Source organism: Staurois parvus, unplaced genomic scaffold (genome assembly GCF_062004578.1).
Source record: "Staurois parvus isolate SC_StPar_1 unplaced genomic scaffold, SC_StPar_1.0 ptg000652l, whole genome shotgun sequence".
NCBI classification, from domain to species: Eukaryota; Metazoa; Chordata; class Amphibia; order Anura; family Ranidae; genus Staurois; species Staurois parvus.
Genome location: NW_028318448.1, coordinates 891,366 through 916,354, shown reverse-complemented (window position 1 = coordinate 916,354; position 24,989 = coordinate 891,366). Strand labels below are relative to the sequence as shown.

At 41.5% G+C, this 24,989-nt stretch overlaps 1 protein-coding gene across 5 annotated transcripts in view; it reads right to left on the bottom strand.

The window, feature by feature from the left end:
- Nucleotides 1–24,989, bottom strand: part of DST (dystonin) — a 675,093-nt gene that overhangs the window by 614,190 nt on the left and 35,914 nt on the right. For all 5 annotated transcript variants that reach the window (XM_089694133.1, XM_089694126.1, XM_089694129.1 and 2 more), the window contains exon 3: nucleotides 8,071–8,262. In XM_089694133.1, coding sequence (XP_089550259.1) covers nucleotides 8,071–8,262 — 192 coding nt within the window. The remainder of the gene's footprint in view (nucleotides 1–8,070; nucleotides 8,263–24,989) is intronic.

Below are 24,989 nucleotides of genomic sequence, written 5' to 3'. Positions count from 1 at the left end.
TGACCTCTGTCTGGACAGTGCTGATTGGCCCTGTGCTGATCACATGCACTCTCCCAAGAAAAAAAAAACCTCTTTAGCAATACGTACCAAACTGAGCATGTGAAGAGTGTCTCCATGCGATATGTCTTATCAGAAGATAAGAGGGGGGGGGGGGGGGACTGGAAGAAGGGGAGGATCAGAGAAGTCTGGATCAAACAGCGTTTTTACACAATGCAGAGGATTAACCACAGTGAGTCTATCAAGCATGCTTTACTGCATATGAAATAAAAAACAACAAACAACAACACCTCCTGCGCTCTATGACCCAGAGCAAGGGTGGATAGATGGACACGGAACTTGAAGAAACTCAGCACCATAGCATCAAAGGTTGTGCGGCTCTAAACAAGGCTGGAGAAGCCTGACCAATACTGTAAAGCGAAACAAAAAGAAAGCACACCAACCTTGCGCATTACCTCAGTAAAATGTGATTTTATTGAATTTGAAACGCTGATACGTTTAAAAGGGAGTCTCTTCTTTATCAGAGCTGACTTGACAACGATTGAAGAGGGCTCTCATTGTCAAGTCAGCTCTGATGAAGAAGGGACTCCCTTCGAAACGTGTCAGCCTGACTCTGAGAATCTTCCCTTGTATTAAGACTCGTGCTGGTCTCAGACTGTTTAAATCTCGCTAAGGACTTTGCACGCTTCTTATACTTCTCTGTTTGTGAGTATATTTTCAAATTCAATAAAATCATAATTTACCAAGGTAATGTGCACGGTTGGTGCACTCTCTTTTTGTTTCGCTTTACAGTACATGCTTTACTGCATACACAGACTGATTTTACTGTTGTGGGTTTAGTAACACTTTAAAATACTAATGTAGTGGCATTTAATAACAGTTATATCATATTTTACATTTTACCACATGTCAGTGATGTAGGTGAGAATGCAAAACCAGCCCAGCATTTGTAAAGGGACATTTACACAGAATAGGTTGAAAATTAGGTTAATTAGTCTGAAATTAAATCTGTTCTACTTACACATGAATGTTACAAATATGTTGGCAAACAGTCCTTAGTACATCAGTTAAGAAATGTATAGCTCTTTAAAAATGAAATTGTTTAAATTAAGAGTTACCTGAACTGTACATGTCTTTCCAGCACATATTTTTATGCAGCAGCCTATCCTGAGGTAGGACATACCTCAGGGCCAGCTTTTCTGATTCACACTCCTGCTGATTTCTAACCTACTTTATATCACAGCCTAATTTTTGGACAACACTGTTTTCACTGGAAACACCAACATGAGACAGGAATGTACTGTAATAACTCAATGTTCCTTCCTCTTGCTGACAACGCACTAAAAACCTAGAACATGCCAGGGAGGCAAGGAGGTTGCAGATACAAGCTGCATGCCAGTGCACCTAGAAGGAGAAAATACATCAAGCAGTACAACTCTGGCTGAACTCCATTCAAAACAGAGTTTTCCAGTCATGTTTTCCTTTACATAGGTGGGCAATGGCAGTAATAGCATGAGGGATTTAAAATAGATGGAAACCCAAGCACATATTTAACACGTTATTTCAATCTTTTGAAACCTGTAGATTCCATTAACCAATTAAAGACTGCCCCATAGCAGATGTACTGCTACAGTTCGGCCGTGCTGTGCAAAATCATGTATATGTGATTTCGCATTTCCGGGTAGGGGATGAGTGTGCGCAAGCGCACCACCCTACCCACTCTGTCATTGGCTCCCAAAAATGTCAATCACTGGGTCCCAGCCAGCGATTCACGGCTCGGTGATCGGTGGAGCAGCTGACAAGGGAGAGATCTGTGTGTAGACAACACTGATCTCTCTCCTAGCAGTGGGGACATGCTGCTTGCTATCTTTCTCCAAAGCAGAGATAGAAAGCCACAAGTCCCCTAATAAAACACCAAACAATAAGCACAGAACAGTACACAGTTAACCCTTTGATCGCCCCAAATGTTAACAACTTCCTGCCCAGGTTCATTAGTACAGTGTCAGTTCACTATTTTTATTAGCACTGATCACTGTATTAGTGTCATTAGAGATGTCAGTGGCAGTTAGTTCCCACTCAGTGTCAGTGCCAGCTGCAGTCCTGCTACAGGTCGTTGATCACCACCATAGAAAGAAAGAAAGAAAGAAAGAAAGAAAGAAAGAAAGAGAAAGAAAGATTCCAGTATATATATCGCCACTTGTACATGCTATATCTTTCACTTAAACCAATTAATATACAATTTTGGTGATTTTTTTTTACCAGAGACATGAAGCAGAATACATTTTGGTCGAAATTTATGAATTTTTTTTATTCGATGTTTTATAGCAAAAAGTCAAAAATATTGTTGTTGGGTTTTTTTTTTTTTCAAAATTGGCGGTATTTTTTTGTTTATAGTGCAAAAAATAAAAAACGCAGAGGTGATAAAATACCACCAAAAGAAAGCTCTATTTATGGGAAAAAAATTACTTAATTTATACTTAATTTATATACAGCGTTGCATGACTGCGCAATTGTCGTTTAATGTAAGTGCCCTATTGCAAAAAATGGCCTGGTTATGAAGGGGGTAAATGTTTCGGAAGGCAAGTGGTTAAAATATTGCCTGGTGATCTTGTTATAAAGTTCCTTGCTTAGACACTTTCTGCTATAGGGTGATAAAACATTGTCCTGCTCTTCCAACTGTGCTCCTACGTTGTCACCCGGTTACATTTGCTACTCTGGGAAAATCTATAAGATGCTGTGCCAACATTTATTATGCAGACTTGGTCTACCATTGCCACTATCAGGAAGCCTGCACAGTGCATGGAAATGCACCCACTGCTGGAGTGAATGAATGCAATCAGGAAGTGGCTGCAAAGGGGTGACAGGTGATCCATCAACACTTTGTTTATGACCATATTTATGACTCTACAGTTATGTGGGTTGTGTAGAATGAAACAATGAAGAAGCAAACTGCAAAACAGGGAGCAGGCCTAAAAGAGGTTGCAACTGGGGTTCCATGCGATCTCATGCTGCAGAAGGGACACGGAAAAGAAGGGAGCACCAACAAATGGCAAAATCAACCAGTTATTTTTTAATCTACATAAAATTAAAACTCTAAAGCTTAAGCCAGTATGCATACTGTAATGTGGAATGTAGACTTTGTTTTTATTTTGGGTTTAGTGACACTTTAACACTACCCTCCCACCAGATTGACAATGCTGCTATCCAAGGGTGGCTACATGACTCCTCCATCCAGAACAGAGACACCCCAAAACATCAAGTGTGTTACTGGCCCAATCTACAGGCAAAAATAAAGGAGAAAAAAGGTGAAAAAAAAAAAAAAAAAAAAAAATATGCAGCGACCACATCTAGGGACTGGTAAACTGTAATATATACATTTTTGGTTTTGGGTTTGGATACACTTTAAGCAAACTAAATGTCATTCAGTTACAGTTACTCTACCATATCTGAATAAATTGCACAGAGCTTTATAGACTGACATACAGGCCTGAAAAATACACTATACCTATCAAAGACCTGGCTGAAGCAAAGGATTTGAAAACTCAGTTGAATCAGTTAGACACAAATCTATAAACATATTTGATGCAAAAAATAAAAATTAGCAGGCAATACTGTACTGTATGAGGTGTTAGATCAGTTTTCAGGAAATCTTAGCTGGATTTATAGGAAACCTTCTGGAAACTACAGTGTTTCTGTCATTTGAACACAAGCATTATGTCATGTCTGTTCTTATACTTTATTACTATTTTTTTTACTTATACTTTATTACTCAGACCATGATGAATCAGAAAAATTCCAAAACATGACAGCACCACCATCTACTGTTCAGTACCCTTCTCTAGAATGTTTTGCAGTGTGTGTAATCTAATCATTCTGAGTTCTATGAATATGAGTTTATATACACACCTGATACATAACAATTGATTTTATAGCACTTATAGATTGATGAAACTTTAAAGTGGAATTAAATACACAAATAAGGGATGGTTTACACTAGCAGTTGGAGTTCGGTTTTACCACCCCCCCCCCCCAACCACTCCTTTTTTGGCTGCAAAGGCTGTGCTTTGCATTGCAGCTCAGCAAACATTATCTCTACTGTCACATTAAAGCGGAGCTCCACCCAAAACGGGAAGTTCTGCTTTAAGGACTGCTCCCCATTAAGGATTGGCACATTTGGGGAGCGGGTACCCGAATTTGACAGGTACCCGCTACCAATTCCGGTCCGATCGCCTAGGCGATTGGAAACAGAAGGTGTCCTCCCTCCCTGTAGTCTTTTGTGATGCGTGACAGGTCCCAGAAGACTAAAAGACCATTCACGAAGCGCAGCGCTACTCACACATGCACAGTGGGTACCCGGCTGTGAAGCCGCAAGCTATCGCAGCCAGGTACCCACACTGAAGATGCCAGCCTCCTGGAATACAGGACTGCCGGTGAAACGGGCTGCGGGGGACAGGTGGGACCGAGGGACAGGTAAGTGGCTGTTTTTTAAAAGTCAGCAGCTACAGTTTTTGTAGCTGCTGACTTTTATTTTTTGATAGGTCGAGTGGAACTCCGCTTTAAGCAGGAAGTACCACCTGCTGAATGTGACCCATTCAACTGAATAGGTGTGGTTGCTTTGCACTATGGCAGGATTTATGAGTTTAAAGCAACCAGTAAGGAGGTGAACAATGCCTCCTCACCATCTGTCGAATGCTCTTCGAAGAATGGTTTGAACATGGATTTCTCTCCAGAGAGCTGGATTTCTACTTTAGAGGAGAAATATGTTAAACTTTATTGCACCTACAGTATACTGGCCACCTTATTTAATCCTATGTAATTGTAACACCTTCCCAGTTAGGCTGCTAGGTAAATTTAGTTTTGGTTCCTTCTGTAATCAGAGGAGCAGTAGTTGTTCAGACTGGTCTGTACAGGGCTTCACAGGCTGGGAGATTGCATATCCTTGCCTCTAGAAGATATTTCTGAGGCTTAGTGAGTGAGAATTCAAACAACCTGCCTGAATACTGATCAGGGCCTAGCCAATCCCTGGGGAGGTGTGCCCAAATGGTGGCTAGGATGCTGTTAAACAGTCCAGAGCCCTGAGAAGATTGTCTTTTAGCCATCTGTGGGAATGGATCTGTGAGCTGAGGGAAAAGGGGGGGGGCTTCTTTCTCCTGGACTGGATGCTGGACTTTTCTATAAGAGACTGCACCTATGGACTAATCTTGTTCCAAGATCCTGCGCAGTGCAGTACAGCCTCTTTTCTATCTGCCACACCTCAATTCATGGTCCCCAGCTATAAACCTGAAGACTGTTCCAATCTACCTTTGCCTGATCATTAACTTACTTCATGGTCCCCAGCTGTAAGGGAATTCCTGGCTGGCTAATAGAAATGTGCATGCGCACAGCAATCTACACAGAATAGTGACCAGACGTACGCATGCGCACAGAAATGCACAAATGCGCACACGCACAGTGAATATTGGCACCAGATGGACTATTTAAAGGATGCTTCTGCTTGTGCTTAGTGTTGACTAGTCTTTAGCTATTTCCCTGTGTCCTGCTGTATTCTTGTATGATCCCCTTGCTGCTGACCTGGCTTGTTCCTGACCTGACTTCGGATACCGCTCCTGCCTTGTTTCTAGTTCCTGTTCCCAGCTCTGTTCCTGACTTCAGCTTGCTCATGATTTGGTACCTCGCTGCCCACCCATTGATGACCTTCACTATTCCTGTGACCTTGCTCTTGTCTCCGATCTCAGCTTCCTGTCCTGCTCAAGTGCACGCCTGGCTGTCTATTATACCAGCTCTGCACACCATAAACAGTTCCTGCTTCAAGTCAGCTGGAAGATCTGACATGTCACTTATCCTGATCCTGATGTGCAAGAGGAGTGCCCTTTTAACCCAGGTTGGATTCCGAAACATTGCTACAATTCCTGAACCGGTGGTTCACCAGTCTCTTTAGGACTCAAACTTCAAGCTCTTCAGGCAACACCTGCTGGCACTCTTGTTCCCCTGGTCCCTCGGCACCCGCTGTTCCACCTCCAGTGGGGTCAGGGCTAGTGACACAAGTGAGGCCGACCTCGTCATTTCATTCTCCTATCAGGTACGTGACACCAGCTGTGAACATGTACATTGTTCCAGGCTACCTTTACCTGTGCTGAACTTACTCCATGGTTCCCAGGCGTGAACCTGGAGACTGTCCAGTCTACCTGTACCTGAACTACAGTTACTGAGTGAGAAGTGTCCTCTGCTAACAATACCCAATGTTTTGGAGTATTCTACGTCTCCCCAAACAACGACTGACAACGCCATTTACGACAAAATGCGTAGGGTGGAGCTACGTCCTCTGATGTCATCACGCCAGGTTTGTCAGTTGGAAACAACATTTTGTCAGTTGGAAACAATATCAAAACAAAATGCTTTTACCACTGTTAGTTTGTAAGTGTTTATCTTTTATTAAATTTTGCTTTCCCTAATACTATGCCATGAGGAGCTTTTATTTATCTCTTGCATGCATCCTATTGTCCTGAGATGGTTCTATGAAGTATATCTTCATACTACTAACTGAAGAGTTGTCTTTTGGTGGAGAAGCTCTATGGTTCAATATTTCCATGCCTTCCATGCCTATGCAGTTTAAATCATTAATTTGAGCTACTATCCTTCTGGAGTGAGTCATCGAAGTGCTTTCACGCTGAGAAGATATTTGGCTTATTTCGCCCATCTGACCATCCATAAATGCTGTATATGACCGCATGACTTGTGGTCTTACCCTCTGGTAAGAGGCTGTGTATGGTGCTGGTGGAGGATTTCTTCTCTTTCCCTTTGGGGAGACTCATCACTCCTTTTTTCCCATGTGTTATATGGAAGATTTCATCACGAGTCTAAGGACTGTTTCTCTTTAAGACTTTTCTTTCAGTTATAATGTTTATGTTGTTATGAGAGATTAAGTGCTACATTTTGTACAAACATTTCCCCAAATACCCTCCTGGTACAAGTTTGCACGAGCAAAACAAACCACTAAAAAGACAACCTCTAGAGTGTTCAATAAACTCCACCTTGCAGGTTATATCCCTTGCCAGCCTCTGCCCTCTTCTCCCCAGGCTACTTCCAAGTGTGAGGATTTCGGCCAATTGGTTGGCAGGAGGTGGGGTGATGTGATCCTACACATGCACATGGGAGTCTGTAATTCCAGTACAGCCTGTTTATACTTATATGGAAGAAAAATATATTTGAAATATATTTTTAAAATATTCTTCCCAAATATATTGACATATATTTGAAATGCTAAAATTTTGGCCATATTCAATATATTTTTCAAAATATATTTCAATAAATAAATATATAATGCATGTTGAAATGCGTTTGTATTACAAAATATATGAAAAATATTTTTAAAAATACATTTCATATATACTGTATGTCAGGTAAGTGTGTCTTATTGCAGAAGAGAAATAGTCAGGGGTGGACTGACCATTTGGAAACTCGGGCACTGCCCGAGGGCCCGGGGTCAGTAGGGGGCCCCACGAGATGCCCCTGGTACCTTTTTCATAGGCTTTTTTGAGTTTGGGCAAGGACACAGGGGCCCCATAAACCCCTATTGCCCAGGGGCCCCATGAGTTGTCAGTCCGCCCCTGGACATAGTATGACTCTTCCATAGTAAAGAGCTGCCTGCTCACAATTTTTTAAATTCTAAGTTTAGTTCCACTTAAATGAATTCCTATGCTAGGTTCCTACTTGTGGCAGCCCCAGCCATCCAAAGTGGTACAGACCAAACAACAGAAATGAATTGAGAGAGTAGCATCCATGAGCAGAAGGAGCTGGAAGCAGGCATGAATTTTTGTACAAAGTCTGGCTGTACTGGGCAGTACTACACAGTAAAGATCTCAGGAGTTGGACTAAAGGTAAGTATTTAGGTATGTGGTTTAAACTGAGAGGGGGTGGGTGGATGATTCACTAAAAGTGAAGTTGTCCTTTAACACTGCAGACCATGACCCTTAAAGGGTCTGCTGTTATCAGGGTCAAAGTTGATCTGATGTAATACTTATCAGGGGTTCTATATTTCTTAGTACCATAGCTTTGACATTGGTAGACACTTACTGGTTTGCGGGTGGGTGTCACTTGGACAGTCTGATAAAACTCTGGTTGGACTCGGCTGCTTCTCTTGATTTTTCTTTTCCTCAAAGGTGAAGCGGTGTCTTGGTCACTCTGCTGGACTTCTACTAGAGGCTTTGTTTCGTCAACACGGGCTCTTGTGTACCTCCTCAAGTGACGAGGGCTTGGCCTAAATCCCTAAAGAAAAAAAAAATCAGAGTCCTTTTGACATCACTTGTAATGGGACATTGGAAGGCTATTTAAACAGCACAGTATATTATATGCACACCCAGGTTAAAGGTATGTAAACACCAGTACAGTGCAAAATACATTTATAGCTTTACCCCTTTTACAGGAACTAAAAGTATGTATATATCATCTATAGGATCACTTGTCAGGTCATTTGTCAATGTACTGGGACTCTTCCGTACAGAGAGATATAGAACAATATGTTTCACACACCTATGAGTATAAGTGTGTAATATTGCACCATTTATGAAACTTAAAGATCCTTATGTATAAATGAGTACATTCCAAATTTTTGCAGTGCAGTTACAGCAATTATAAACCTTTTATCGAGTGTATATTCAAAACTGAAAATCCTGATCAGTGGTTGTTAAACACAGAGAGACATTTATGAAACAACTGTGAGAATAAGATCTTATTCACACTTTCAAATTGCACGTGATTTGCACAGGAATCACACCGCATTCCTGTGCAAATCACATGCGATTCTGTCCTGTGCAATTTGAGCCATTCATTTTGTATGGCTCAAATCGCACCATATTTGCACTAAAATGATTCCAAACCCTTTTTTTGGCAGCACCTGAATCGGATCGCATGGGTGTTCAGAGCCATCGGGGTGCCGTTAATTTAACGTTGACTCCCACAGTAGATTGCATGAACACTATGCGATTTCAATGCGGTGTGAGAAACGCACAGGATTTGCTGCATTTCCCACATTGCATATTTGTAAACCTAGACTTAGGGGTCTGCTTATAAAACATTTCTGGCACAAATGTCAGAAACATTTATGCAAACTCAATTAAATTGATTGGGAAGGAGCAAGGTTTTTTACCTTCATGCATTCTATGAATGAAGGTACAAAAACCTTTTCTGTGCAGCATCTCTCCCAGCCGCCCTAGTACTCCCTTAAGCCCCCTCAATCCCAAGATGTGCCCCGGAGTCTAGGCTATCCTGGAACTCCCTCTCCTCATTAGCTAAGACAGAAGTGGGAGCCATTGTGTCCCACTGTTATCAATCACAGCCAGTGAGCCAACCAATGAGAAGAGAGAGGGGGTGGGGCCAAGCTGTGGCTCCATGTGTGAATGGACACATGGAGCAGCGGGTGCCCCCATAGCAAGCTGCTTGCTGTGGGGGCACCCAACAGGAGGGAAGGGCCGGAAGTGCTGGCTATGGACCCGAGAAGAGGAGGATCCAGGTTTCTCCATGCAAAACCAATGCACACAGTAGGTATTGACGTATTTTTTTTTCTTTTTCAATTAAGGCTTTAGAATCACTTTAAATGTCACCATATAGTTTTGAATAAATGAACTCCTGTATCATGAGCTCCATCTAGCGGCCTAAATGCAGTATAGTTTTCTAAAATACCCAATGAGAAAATATACTGCATTTTAGCCACTAGATTGAGCTGATGATACAGGGGTTAATTTAGTCTAAACCGGGGGTCAGCAACCAGTAGATCTCGCCCAGGTGTACTATAGATCACGGTCTGGGACATCAGACAGAGTGCAATGCAGGGGGACTGTAAAGTTGGAGCTGTAGTAGGAAGCAAGAGCCGCATGAGCTGATGCCTCCTCTGTAGTGCTGGCTCCTGTGCCATGTGGAGTGATACCAACTGCACTCCACCTCTTATTCCAGCTAGTGGTCTTCAGAGTGGTGCCAGCAGCAGGAAAGAAGAAACATTCAGGTCGGTGTGAAGTAATACAATGGGCATAATAGTATAGGGCTGCTTTCACACTGATGCGCTGCGGTTTACCCACACCACTGGTGCAGTACAGTGTACCTGCAGCTTTCCTGCAGGTTTGCTGAGCTTAGCCATAGACTTCTATTATTTTCTGCGGGTTTAGTGCACTTTCTGAAATCACACCAGAACTTCTGAATGCAGGAGTTTTGGTCCACTTTCAGAAAATGCACCACACCTGCAGCGTATAATAGAAGTCTATGGCAAAGTACAGCTAACCCAGGAAAGTGGTAGATGCACTGCGCTGCACCTGCAGTGCAGGTAAACCCCAGCACATCAGTGTAAAAGCAGCCTTATAGGGGGCTTAGAACAGTAAGGTTTCATTCACATTTTCAGTCTGGGAGTGGTAAAACCTCATAGTTAAGACATGTTTTTACCACCCCCACCCCACACACCCTTTAGCTGCAGTAGCCAGGGGTCTACACGTCGTAGCCTCAACAGGAGTTATATGCCCTGTCATGGTTGGTGGATGTAGCACCTGCCAAGCATGACCCTTTAAAGTGAATGAGGCTGCTCTGTAAGTGCCCTGCAACCTTGTGCAGTACAGCAAACTAGAGGTTAAAGCAGGCAGCATTGTGTCACTTTCTCACTACCTGCTTTAACCCCTTGGACCCCGCAGAAGCACGCAGTTGCAGAGTGACCCATTTACTTGAATGGGTCACGATTGGCAGGCAGTAGCGCCCACCAAAAGCAACAGGAGTTTTAATTCCCACTGCGGCATGTGTACACCTTTGGCTGATGCCTCAGCAGCTAAAGGGGGTAGGGGGGTAGTAAAACCCCAACTCAAAAGCAGGGTCTTACCTCCCCCCCCCACAAGGATGCTGTTGCCGAATGCAACTAAGGGCTCACTCACAAGTGCAGCAGACACTGCTGCTCCTCTGAAAAACGATCTAAGTGTGTTCGACAGGTGGCCAGCAGGCGATATGCTGCCTCCTCTACATCTGATTTAAATGATTGCCATGCAATACACGTGATTTCGACACAGTAGTACAGCAATTAGGGGTTTAAACCAGCTGTGAAGAGGCGACACTGTGCCCGGTGATCTTAGACTTCTCCCATGGTGTTCAGCTAGATCTCCACCTCGTTAAGGTTGCCTACCCCTGGTCTAAACCATACAGTGACATTTAAATTAGTTTGCATGAATGCTTCTGATATTCATGCAACACTTTTTGTAAATAGACCCCTTAGTATTACATCTTTGTATTTTTAACACTGTGCCCAATTCTGGAAATAGCCAAATCTACCTTTCCAGTGAACCTTTCCTGCCCTTCTCCCTCTCTGTGTTCTTGGTAATCCACTGTATTCACAACAAGCTACAGAACAATTCTCCTTTGGAGTGGGGCTGCCCCTGCACTGTACATATGGATTAAATGCTCATTTATGCCTAGGAGGCTGGGAACAGCAGTGGACTGCCATTTGCTTTCCTTATGGCCAGTGGCCTCACTCACTTGGACGCGTAAAACCTAATGTGTGTTGAGATGTAACATCCCTGACATTTTCTGGCTCCTGGGGGCCACATACTGTCATCAATATGAGTGAATGGCTGTATGTGGCCATGTTCAGGTACATGCCAGTGGCTTCTACATTGGTGTTTACCTGCGCATGTGTGTACGGAACTGTTTTCTGAACCTGGAAGTATTGTTTACCCGAGCCTGGCTATGTACAGCCATACATTTGTATTGGTGGCTGTATGTGGCATGTGTGGCTAACCGGGCACCAGAAAATTGCTGGATTTTATGCCTTAGCATGCAGGATCTGCTAAGCGTCTGCGTACATGAGACCTTCAGGCTACAAGAAGTCTGCTCAAAGCTTGCTAAATGCCTCATAGTTTGAACCTTATATTCTTTAGGCCAGCATATATAAATATTAAACAATTCCCATCACTCTCTCACATACATGTACTTGTATTCATGGAGTATACAAAAATTGTAACCTGTAAAGATGTGCTTATCTTGGCTGGGAAAGTACTTTATTTCAGTTCTTAGTACTGACCATTTGATACTTCAGGCCTATATGAATGTAGTCAAAGCAACAAACCACACAGGACAAACCATTCTTATCCAAAGCAATTCAAACATGTTATCATTTGAGTACCTGGACAGGTAATGTAAACTGGATTATAAAATGAATTACTCACTAGTGGCACACAATAGTAAAAACATAATGTGATGATAATGAACAATACTTATGGCAAAATCAATAGCTTTCATTCCATGCCGCCAACTTCCTCCTCATTAAAATGTGAAAAACTGAAAGACCATAAAAAATCTTTTCCACCAAATGAATCTTCCAATTTCCAAAAGATCACCACTTGCAATAAAGATGGTTCCACCTTTCGGATGTGCACTCACCACATAGCCATGCCTCCCATTCTCATGGTTGGCTAAAATTACTTATGAAGTGGATTCAAATGGGAAGGAGATCAATCAAAATGGATATTATCACATTCCTCTCTGCTCATCCTCCAATTGCCATGATCAGCTGGCACCACTTCATAGGTTAACAAATTCCTAATAATGAGGAATTTATAGCAACTTAGATAACACTCTCCTTCTCCTTAATCTCTCTCATTCAGGATTAGAGGTCATGTGGAAACAAAAAAAATTGAAACCCAATGGTGCAGTACAAAATGACACCTTTAATCGCTATAAAGACAGCCACTTACAAAATATAACTAGATTAAAAGCCCATAAGTAATGCAGTGAGTTCGAAAACACTGGTGGGTATCAAGACAATGCTTTCACCACTGCCATATCCCAAACAATGGCGCTCCTGCGTCACTTCTGGTTCCATCACTTCCAGTCGCCGCACAGCCTCGCTTGACGCTTTTTGTCGTATCTGACTTAGTCATAGGGATCTACTGTACACAGTGGAGAAGCTGTGCCTGCACTTTCATGAAAAAGCAAAGACTGCCTATCAGCTGCCATTTCAGATGTCTAACACTGTACTAACAATGAAACCATATCTAAACCCAAAAACAAAATGTAATTGTATTACAGCTTACTGGTCCTTACTGGTAATCCTGCCATTAACACACTTCCTGTCCTAAGTAGGGTTACTGAGCAGCGTTGTCACCCTAGGACAGGCAGTGTGTTAGGACTACATAACACTGCTTTAGGGCTAGATAACACCTCCTTCTATTCTCCATAACACCAAGAGGTGTCTTATAGTCCAGAGATAGCAGGTAACAATACTACATGATAACATTCCAGAGGCACAGAGTACAGGAAGTTATCAGCTCATAAGATTTCTGGTTGGATGAGCAGCTATTATTTTTGCAATTGAACAGAGACAACACAATGTTTTCAATGGTATGTTTAACAGACCAAAAGGAAGCATTCAAAAAAAATATTGTGAGTTTATATACACTTACAATGCCCTCCAGGTTAGTTGGATAATTTTTAATCAGAGGCTGAGTAGCATCCTGGTGAAGAGTCAGCCTGGAGAGTGAGGTTAACTTAGGACAGACTAGGAGGCTCTAACAGGTCAGGGCTTCTGGAACCCCCCCCCCCCCCACCTCTCCAGAAACCTGAGAGCTTTATGCAGGGGGCCCAGATGTGCATGTTTGCGGAACCTTGGCCAGTCCCCTTCCAGGAGGCTGGGCATGGTGACCAGGGCAACCCTCAAATGTTCCAGAGCCTGGGGGAAGGTGTGCAGTTGTGGGTGGAAGATAGACTGAGAGGAAGGCTGGAGTGGGAAGATTGGGAGGGGGCTCCAGGAAAGGGAACCCACCTGCAGGCAAGATTCTAGAAGGGAAGATCTCCTCTGTCCCATTGTCTCCTTGGGAGGATGGCTTGTGAAGCAGGGAAGGAACCAGCCCAGCATAAGGCCTGAAGACAGCCACCAAGCAAACAGGGAAAGACAGAGTGAGTACTCCTACACCCCCTGAGCCAAATAAGAGGAGAGGGCAGACAGGTGCAATACCCAATTAGTCTTCATCTAGGACTGTTCTAAATCTACAGCTACTGTGCCCCCTTGCCCAGGGATACCCTCAGGCAGCTGAGTGAAGAGGAGCATTCATCTGGGGTTTGAGGAGATACACTAAAGAGTTTTACCCACATTTTGTACATAGTTGGCAGAAAAGTTGTCCTCAAGTTTACAGTTGATTTGGGCATCCAGTATACCACTAGACCCCATCTAAGTTGTTAACCCCTAATTAAAATCACAAAACCAAACTCAATGACTGTTTACTGACTCTGAATGCAAAGTGTGCAAAGAAAATGTATGTTTCCTGGTTGTGCAGAGCTTTAGGGGGACCCAAAACCCAGCAAATCCTAAGGGGGTAGTGCTACACATTTTAACTGAGAAATATGTAAGTTGCCATTGCTAAGCATATTCTTAAAATGCTAGCTGTCTGGTTGCCATGCTGATCTATAAGCTCAATGATTTCTATGGCACCAGAGCAAGTTTGCAGATCTGGGGTTATGATTTCATCTTTACTTTTTTGGAAGCCATTTTAAAAAGCAAGTCAACAATGGCAGGGAATAATGGTCTCTCGGCAGTTGTTCCCTATATCCCAGGGGTCCCCAAACTTCTGAAACAAAGAACCAGGTCACTGTCTATCAGATTTTCTGTACTGTAACCAAATAGGTAAGAAAAACAAAAAGCCCTGTCAGTAGAGGTCAGCAGAAGTAATAAATACCCCTACCACAGTGGTAAATGGGAGTAATAAATGCTCCTACAACAGAAGTCAGAAAAAAAAAAAGATGTTCCTAGTCAATTAAAAGCACATCCCCCCATTATTGGTGTCAGCTGGTGTAGTAAAAGGCCCCATCAGCAATGGTGTCAGTGTGAGCAGTAAACCACTCTCCACTGCCGGTCCCTCTGTTTTCCTAATAAAAACTGACCACACTAGGTATGAGAGTACAGTGTGGTCAAATCTCTAGCTGTGTTGGGACTTCAGTCTGCTCTGTTCCAATGATCAGACTTGTCCTGACACCCCCTGCACAGCCAATCACTGGGAAGATCCGTGTATTACTGTTTTTCCTCCCCCAGCTCTTATGCAGCTGAGAACAGAGGATATGTGATCACTTATAACAGATGGGAAAAAAATGTGTATATATATTTTTTATATCTCTACACAAATGTTTTGCCTTTCATTTCTATTTTAAACTGAATGGGTTGTTTCACAAGTGAGTGTTTACAATCACGTTAACTGATGCCAATACATGCAAAGGCATATAAAATGATGTAGAAAAACATAAAACATTAATTTAAAAAGAAACATATTTTTGCTACTTTCTTCAAAATATTTAAGCCAGCTGAAGAAAACAATATATGTGTGATTGATATTTCCTGGAAAGACTTTGTTACTTCTTTCTCCCAGGTCACTGTCTCCTGTTATCAGTGAAAATAAGGCAGTGATTAGAGAAAGGTATGAGGTCATTGGCAGCCTGCTGGGCTGTAGAATATGACTCGGGTGACAAAATGATAGATAGGTCACATGCTTCATTTTCCAATCAGAGAATACCCTGTCTGAAGCACACTGAAGTTATGCAAAAAAAACCAATTTGGTTGCAGAAAAAATACTAACTGCATAAACAAAAAGCCAAGCTGTAAACTCTTTTCCTACAAGCATTACATCAGGCCTTCCTCCTCCTTTACAAATCGATGTATAATGGTAATAGAAAGAAGCATCCATGGGGGGAAAAATATGCTTGCCTAATCACCGGCTTCTGCCCGCAGGGTGATGTCACCATCCTGCCTGAAGATCATAGAAACAGTGAAGATTCCGAATCTCACATGAAAAGGCTCCTGCGCTGTGCTGGAGCATTACCTTGTGAGATTTTGAATAATTAATATTCCTCAGAATCTTGCCACAAGACTTTTTTCTTCACTGCTGTGTTTTTATAGTATTGTCAAATACAATAATTAATTGTAAAGGACTAGGGAGGCCTGATGTGATAAGAAGAGCTTGTCTTCAAGTGCAAGCTCTCTATGAAAGCTATGCTGTGGCGTGATTGACTGCTCAGCTGTTCTCGATTGTCATGTAGTCACTAGTGTAGTTACTGTGTTTGGAGGAGTATTGCTCCTTATAGTTGGTTGTTCAGGTTTTACAGCTTGGTCTTTCAAAGCAATAAACATTTTTTAACTGCTTCCATGCTGCCCTACAGCAGAAATACTGCTACAGGGCGGCACGGGTATGCAAAATCACGTATATATTTGCAGTTTTCAGTTAGAGCCATTTGCAGCCTTAGCTGTCAATCACTGGGTCCTGGCCAGTAATTCCCTGCCGTCACCCGGCGATCTCCAAGGATTTCTGACAGGGGAAAGACCTGTCTGTAAACAATACAGATCTCTCCCCTGTAAGCTCCTGCACACTGCTTTGTATGGCTCTGCTATAAGTCGCTGATCATCACCATTGGTTAAAAAAAGAAAAATTCCAGTATGTATACTGACATTTGTAAACACTATAACTTTCACGTAAACCTATTGATTTACATGTATTGGGATTTTTTTTTTAGCAAAGACATGTAACAGAACAAATTTTGGCCTAAATTTATGATGAAATTTGATTTCTTAAATTTTTTTACTGGGCCTGTTTAATAGCAAAAAGTAACAAAAATTGTTTATTTCTTCTCACAATTGTCGGTCTTTTTTATTTTATAGCGCAAAAAATAAAAAACACACAGGCGATCAAATACCACCGAAAGAAAGTTCTATTCGTGTGGCAAAAAAGGACATAAATTTCTTTTGGGTGCAGCGTTGCATGACCATGCAATTCTCAGTTAATGTAATGCAACGCCGTATCACAAAAAATGGCCTCGTCAGGAAGGGGGGGGGGGGGGGCAAATCCTCTGGAGGGCAAGTGGTTAAAACTTATAGTCCTGAACAGCTGTCATTCCCCAGGATCCTCTGAAACATCGTACATTCTCCCTTTTTTTGCAGAGTATATGGTTCTAATTCATTAGAAGGAGACACAGTATCTTGTTAGAGTGGTCCTTTTGGAATAGTACTTTATCTCCTTGTTGGAGAACACTTGTCCAACAATGGCATTTTCACTCAACATATTCCTAGGCTTGAAACTTCATGTCATCAGCCTTTTTATGAATGTTCAGAAGGTCTAGAAGGGAAGACCAAAAAGTCTAAACTTGGTCCTGAATTTGCGACCACAAAGGCAGACTCATCATTAGGAGCCTATATACTTTACCTCTTTATCAATTCTGGCCACCTGACCTTTCATGTAATCATTGCATGGTGTGTTCCATTCCATGATTCCCCCATGGGTTTGTTTGCACAATTCATGAGAGATAACAATTAGGTCCCCACACATAATGTACTAACCTACAATGCTTGTCTCATTCTTTACTTTCTGCTATACAGGTGAACATTGATTCCATGCCCAAGCTAAATACAGAACATTTCTGTATATGCAAAGTTCTGAATCCATTGCTGAAGCTTCCTTTACATTACTTAGTTTCAAGGCAGTGGGAACTGCATTAGTGGCGCTAATGAGAAACATATTTTTCATCTGTCATGATTTGGGGCCCATAGATATAATACTCAGAGAGCATCTGCTGTGTTTATAGGTCTAGATCAATATGTCACTTTAAACAGGTAAATGTGAAGACAAAGAACCCAAAAAAGAGAGCATATTGCCTTTAGTGGCTTGTGATTTGTCACAATTTAAAAAGCAGATCCATAAAGATATGTGTGAAATTCCTAAGTCTCCAAGCAACAGTTCAAGACTCTTTTTAATGTGAGAGTATCATCTTTTACATCAGTATATACCCTCCTTGAATATGGAATAGGTCTTTAATCCCCAACAAATGGAGTGGTGGAAATTTAGGGAAGGTAAGTATAAGTGGGTAAGAGTGGGCTTATGAGACAGTCGTTCACTGCATCCTGAATAGGCAATATGAGTTTTTCTTTAACCTCATGTGAACATTTTCTGTGACAGTGACCTGTACTGATATAACATAGGACAGTAAAGAAGGAGCAGGCTGTATGGATATAAGCCAGGGACTGAAAACATTTTATATTTCATACAGCAAGGCTCGACAAATCCCAGGTGCCAGGTCACCATGGCGACTAGAAGTTGTGTCCTGATGCCTGGGTTTACACACTGTCTCCAATAAACTTCCATGGGTAATCATGCCCCATAGACTTCTATGGGTAGTCAAATCCTAAAGACTTCTATGGGAAGTCGAGCCCCATAGACATCTATGGGAAGTCGTGCCCCATAGACATCTATGGGAAGTTGTGCCCCATAGACATCTATGGGAAGTTGTGCCCCATAGACATCATCCACACAACTGCTGCTCACTGGATACTTTCTCTTTTTGGATGATTTTCTCTAAACCCTAGAGATGGTTGTGTGAGAAAATCCCATCAGTTTTTGAAATACTCAGACCAGTCCATCTGGTCCAACCATGCCACATTAAAGTTACTTAAATCCCCTTTCTTTCCCATTCTGCTGTTCGAACTTCAGCAAGTCGTCTTCACCACATCTGGCTGCCATGTGATTGACTGATTGGAAATTTGTATTACCAAGCAATTGAACATGTGTACCCAATAATGTGGCTGGTGACTGTATAACAACCAATTACTACAGGTATTTACAAAGGGTTCCAGGGGGTTCTGGAAAAATAGAGAGTCTAGTCTTACTGGTATGGGCAGACTACCTCACATACATGATTTTGGAGTTTGACCATAGTTCTGCTTTAACCACTTGAGTACACAAGTGATTTGGCACCCACAAAGTCTGATTTTGTACATAAGTGTGATTTGGTAGCTGCTATAACTAGAAACTCTGGCTGGCTTTTGAAGTTACATTAATTGACAAATTAGCACGGGAATTCATTGATTTTAAACTAGCCTGTATATGCCTTTTCATTACTAGGTAATTTTCAGTTCTCAATACTGTGATAGTTTGACAGATAATTATTCTGGAATACAACACTGTACACAAATAATTTTTACATATTTTTTTGAGACGGATAGAACTTTCATTTGGTGGTACTTAATATTTTTTACTAAACTGGAACTGAAGGCAAAAAATAAAAGATTGCAAACAGGGAGGCTTTTTATTAAAGAATAAAAATGCTGTAATAAAATACACTTACCTACCTGTTCGCAATCCCCTTCAGCATTTACACTGAGCCGTGCAGTGTGTCTGGGTCATCATGTGCTGGCCAAGCAAAATGGCCGAAGACAGGCACCCGGAAGAAGCCGGGGAGAAGATGCTGGTGCCAGCAAGGGACCTCATGGGCATCAGGTCGCAGACAATTGTCCCTTTAGTTTAACCACTTCCTGACCACCCTATAACAGAAGTACTTCTACGGGGTGGCAGGGATGCGCAAAATCACGTATATATACGTGATTTTGCATTTTCGCGTAGGCAGCGTGTGTGTGCTCCCTACCTGCGTCGCTATTGGCTCCTTGGCATGTCAATCACTGGGTTCCAGCCAAGAATGGGTGACTCAGAGACTCGGTGATCGTCGGCGGAGCTGACAGGGGATAGGACTGTATGTAAACGACACAGATCTCTCCCCTGTCAGCACAAACAGGCTGCTTTGTATTGCTTTGCACAGCAGAGCAATACAAGGCAGCTTGTCTACATAGTAAAACACACAGCACACTATATAAAACACAATGCAGCACACAGTTAACCCTTTGAGCACCCATGATGTTAACCCCTTCCTGCCCAGTGTCATTAGTACAGTGACAGTGCTTTTTAATAGCACTGATCACTGTATTAGTGTCACTGGGGATGTGAGTGACAGTTAGTCAGTTCTCCCCCAGTGTCAGAATGCCCGCTGCAGTCCCGCAATAAGTTGCTGATCGCCGCCATTACTAGTAGAAAATATAAAAAATAAAAACCCCAGTATATATCTCCATTTGCAAATGCTATAACTTTCACATAAACTAATTAATTTACACGTATTGGGATTTTTGTTTGGCAAAGACATGTAGCAGAATACAGTTTGGCCTAAATTTATGATGAAATTTGATTTTTACTTTTTTTTTTACTGGATATGTTTTATAGCAAAAAGTCAAAAATATTGTTTTTTTTTTAAACTTGTCGGTCTTTTTTTGTTGATAGCGCAAAAAATAAAAAAATGCAGAGGTGATCAAATCAACACAAGGGACAGTACTTACCTTTAATCTGACGTGTCCCTTGTGCTGGTGCCAGGTGTCATAGTTCTAATCCTTTGAGCTCTTCCCCACTATCCCCCATATCCCACAGGTGTAATCTTCTGGGGCTGCAGAGGGACCTGTCACAGGCACACATGAAGAGTGACAACTATACCCCCCCCCCCCCCACCCATTCATAGAAGCTGTACTATAGCTTCCATGAATGAAAAGCTATCTGTGAATGGAGGACAGGCAGGTGAATGAAAGGTTCACCTCCTCCAATCATACAGCACTTTATATTAATTGAACCTATAGCAGAGCATAGTCAGCACTTTAGAAGAGTGTCTGTGTCAGGTTTCTCAGCTCTATTAATGGAAAGGAGATGGCAGATGACAGAGGAGTTAATCTATGACAAGCAGCACCAGAAGCACCCTCCACCTCCAGTACCTAGAAACACAGAAAAAAGTACTACATGTACTTTGTCACATGGAGACAAAATTGTGAAAAAATAAATTTCATGATATTTCTTCTTGAATGTTGCAGTTTAATAACAAGTTCACTCTAAGCACAGTCATGTTTGGTAAATCTTTGCAGTGTCCAGCAGATACAGAGCAGTATTTCCAAGTCCAGCTTCCATGCATCTCATAAGCTGTGACTAAGCTTTCTGTAAAGCACTGTGGTCTTGTTTCACATGACTGATTTTTTTTAGCATTTAAACAATGGCTTTCTTGTTACTATTTGCTAGTGTTTTGCATATTTTTCACAGTGAAAATTTGCTTTAAAAATAGTATACTACTGTCTAAAGTGAACTAATCATAAAGTTCACACTTTGCAGGGCCCACGCCATATATTTTAGGTAAGAAATACTATGTGTTACTTGTCATGAATAAATATTTGCTCCATTGTTTCTTGGCAGCCTACAGGGCATGATCTCTGGCTAGCAATGAATATTGTTAGTATTTCAGGAAGCTGTGATTGAAGCACCACTAAAATGGCCTACGTGTTTGGCTTTCCCTTTTGTTAGTTAATGTACAGACATAATATTGTAGTTATAATATGGTTAGAATTTCTGCATATAGCTCTACAGAACAGACAGTGCACAGTCCACATGTTTATCTGCAGCTTCTCTACTGCTGCTTCTCTGCTAACAGGAAACAGGAACTTTATTTTAGACAAAAGACATAAAGTATGATCATAAATAAAGCTACAAACTTATAAACACTGCCATCTACTGGTTGAAGAGTATATCTCTACTGATGTACAGTTGCTGTTGCACAAAAATACATGAACAATGTATTCCAACTAGTTTGTTGATACTTTATAAAGAGAGTGCTACCAGTTCCGGCTTTCCACAAGGTATTTAAACTGCTCCGATTGTTTTGTGCCCTGAGATCGGTCAGCTGGAGATGTCTGCGGCTGTCAAAAGACATTAAATGATCTCCATGGCTAGTTACAATTCTGTTAGCATTGCATGTAATGGGTGTATTCATGACCTTATGTAGCCGTGTCTACCACAGGAGTGATATAATGCCTCATTAAATCTGTTTTAAACCTGGTAGTTTTCATCTTACCAAGATATGTAAACCATGAGTTCCCAGAAATGGGGTTTGGAAAAAAGTATGACAAGACATCCCTCATATTAATGTAGAACCCCACTTAGGTAGGTTACAAGGATGACAGGTACATTTAATCATTTTTGGCTCCTTTTGTAATTATTGAAGCAGCTGTTGTTTTATTTGGACTGTTCCGGATCTCGCAGGATGCAGGCTTGATTGCCCCCCCCCCCTTCTAGAGGCTTTTAGAACATAGGGGGACTGGTAGAGTCAAATGGGTAGCGTGAATATTTATTGTGCTGTAGCCTAGCCCTGGGAGGGGCAGTAGGTGGCCAGGGAGAGCATAAATAGCCTGAGGTCCGGAGCGGCCATGTTCTTGTCCTGCTGGAGAATTTCCCAGCCTCAGAGGCTATTGGCCATTTGGGACAGATTGCAAGTATCTCATCTGAAGAGCTGACTGAAGCTGAAGAGTGCCTGGTGGAAGCTGGAAGGTGTATAGATGTCCTGAGGCATTATGAATATTAATCTCTCCCTCACTAGTTTCTGGTGGAAGCTAAGAACTGAGCAGTTGTTCTGGGACATAGAGATGTCTGGAGGAAACTGGGGAAAATTCAGCTGTCCTGCAGAGACATATATTTGAAATACTGCAATTGTGGCCATATTCAATATATTTCAAAATATATTTCAATATATACTGTATATTGTATGTTGAAATGCATTTTTATTACAAAATATATTTTTAAAAGTATTATTCAGATTTTTTTTTAACATATAAAAAAATCATTTTAACATATATTTTTATATATATTTGTAAATGCATTCCAAAAATGTATAATAAATAAGAGCAGCGCTAAAATAAGTATTGATAAAGTCTGTCCCACATTAGAAATTGCAGTAAAATTACTATAATTAATAAAAATAAATTGCTCAATAAAGGTGACAGTCTGTGTGAATAAAATGGTGCAGAATGACAATAAAATCCAGTGGCAGTGCTCCAAATAGTGTGGTAAAATTACGCACTCACCAGATGCGTAATTTAAGTACGCAATGTATGAATCAGTAGCTGTCTCCTTAACAGATATAGGTCTGGTCTGGGACAAGGATAATCCTCCTTCAAGGTGGTGTTGTTACGAGCCCACAGGAGAGTAAAAAGATCCAGCTGGCCAGAGGTCCCTTTAAGGGATGGATGGGTACAGGTGCCTGCTTACAGGAACTCCCTTCTCTGGATTCGGTGGGTGACTGGATCAGGCGGGCTCTATAAATAAATAGCTCCTCAAAGGAGACCATGAAGAGTGCCCATAGTGCAGTAGTTTTAAAAGGTAGATTTATTAAATATATAAGCGAATTTGCAAATTCTATATAAAATCAATGATACCTGCAATGAGACATGCAGCAGCATCAGGTAAGGTATGGACTAACCATCTAGAAACTAAGATGGCCGCTGGGCCTCCACGTGGCTCTGGCAGCGTGACGTCACAACGTCCTGGCTCCTCCTAACACGTTTCGTGCACACGCACTTCTTCAGAGGCGGATACCAATCCAAAAATGTAGATTTGTATTTTTAAAGACATACAGTATAATTGAAAATATTTTTCATATATTTTGTAATAAAAACGCATTTCAACATACAATATATATATATATATATATATATATATATATATATTGAATATGGCCAAAATTGTAGTATTTCAAATATATGTCAATATATTTGGGAAGAATATTTTTAAAATATATTTGAAATATATTTTTCTTCCATATGGGATCAGCTCAAGAAACAAGTGACAGCATGCTATATTGAAGGATACAATAAGTGCCAGCAGTAGCTCTTTCTGAAACAGTTCTTACATGGTGTCAGATCTAGCCATTCCTATTAACCCTTGGCAGAAAGACTGTTCAGAAAAGCCTAGCCTAGTCAAGAGTGTCCTTCGGTTACTATTCTGCATGCCTATGTCTATTTAGCATGGTATCCCATACCACCCTCTCCCATGCCAGGTTCTACAAGCAATAAACTACAAAAAGATAAACCTTAGACTGTTTATTATATTAATGGTGGATGGACTGTTGCTTTGTGTAACTGGTGGCCTCTGCACTGTCTGAGAAAAAAAACAGTGAAAGTACCTGAAGTGGTTTTGCCTACATCCGCTTGTGAGCAAAGATTATGTAGAAAAACAAATGTTCAGCCAATCACAAGGCTGATGAAGCTGGGCTAAAGATGGCGCAATCTACAGAGCTGTGGAAGGCTGCAGAATATAGGAGCAGCTGCAAGTGAATGTGCAGTCTATGGACAGGGCCTTTCAGGGAGGGGAAAGGGATGTACTGCTCAGCAGAGCTGAGTGTAGGATGATGCAGGCCATAGACGGTTCGAAAATCGGATGATTTTGCGTCCGAAAGAATAATCGGCAGATTTTCGCACTGTTAGTGGGGCAATGACATCGGCCAATTTTCGTGCTTCCCCCTCATTTCGTTTATTGGTTATGCTAGAAAATTCATGAAAAATTACCGATTTTCAAAATCATTGGTGGCAATGAACGATGTTTCGTTTTTCAGACAAAAAAAAGGCAGATTTTCGAACCATCTATGGCCTGCATAAAGGTATGCCTATGCTGAGTACAGAGGGAGAAGAAAGGATGATACAGTAAATTCATATCACTGAATTGATGTTTGGTGAGCATGGCAACCAGTTAAAGTGGAACTAAACCCTTCTATCCTTTACAGACAAGGAAGCTGCCATTTTAGCCTCTGTTTGAGTTGCCATGGTGCGGCACATATGATTAGTTCTGAGACCAGCCGTTTGATGGCTTGACAGCTGAGTTTAAAAAACAAGCAAAAGTGACAGTTATCATTCACAGAATGCCTTGAATGTAACTGTCCTGGAAAACAGTTAAATTGATGGGTTTAGTTCTGCTTGAACAGAATTCTTAGTGTACTGAAATGAGGTAACCATGGCAACCAGTTCACTGAATTCTCAGCATATTGATGTGCAGTAACCATGGCAACCAGTTCACTAAATTCTTAGTATGCTGATGTGTGGTAACTATGGCAACCAGTTAACAGGATTCTTAGTATACTAGTATGTGGTACGCATGCAACCAGTTCACTGAATTCTTAGTCTATTGATGTGCAGTAACCATGGCAACCACTTCACTAAATTCTTAGTATGCTGATGTGTGGCAACTATGGCAACCAGTTAACAAAATTCTTAGTGTACTGAAATGAAGTAACCATGGCAACCAGTTCACTGAATTCTCAGCATTTTGATGTGCAGTAACCATGGCAACCAGTTTACTAAATTCTTAGTATGCTGATGT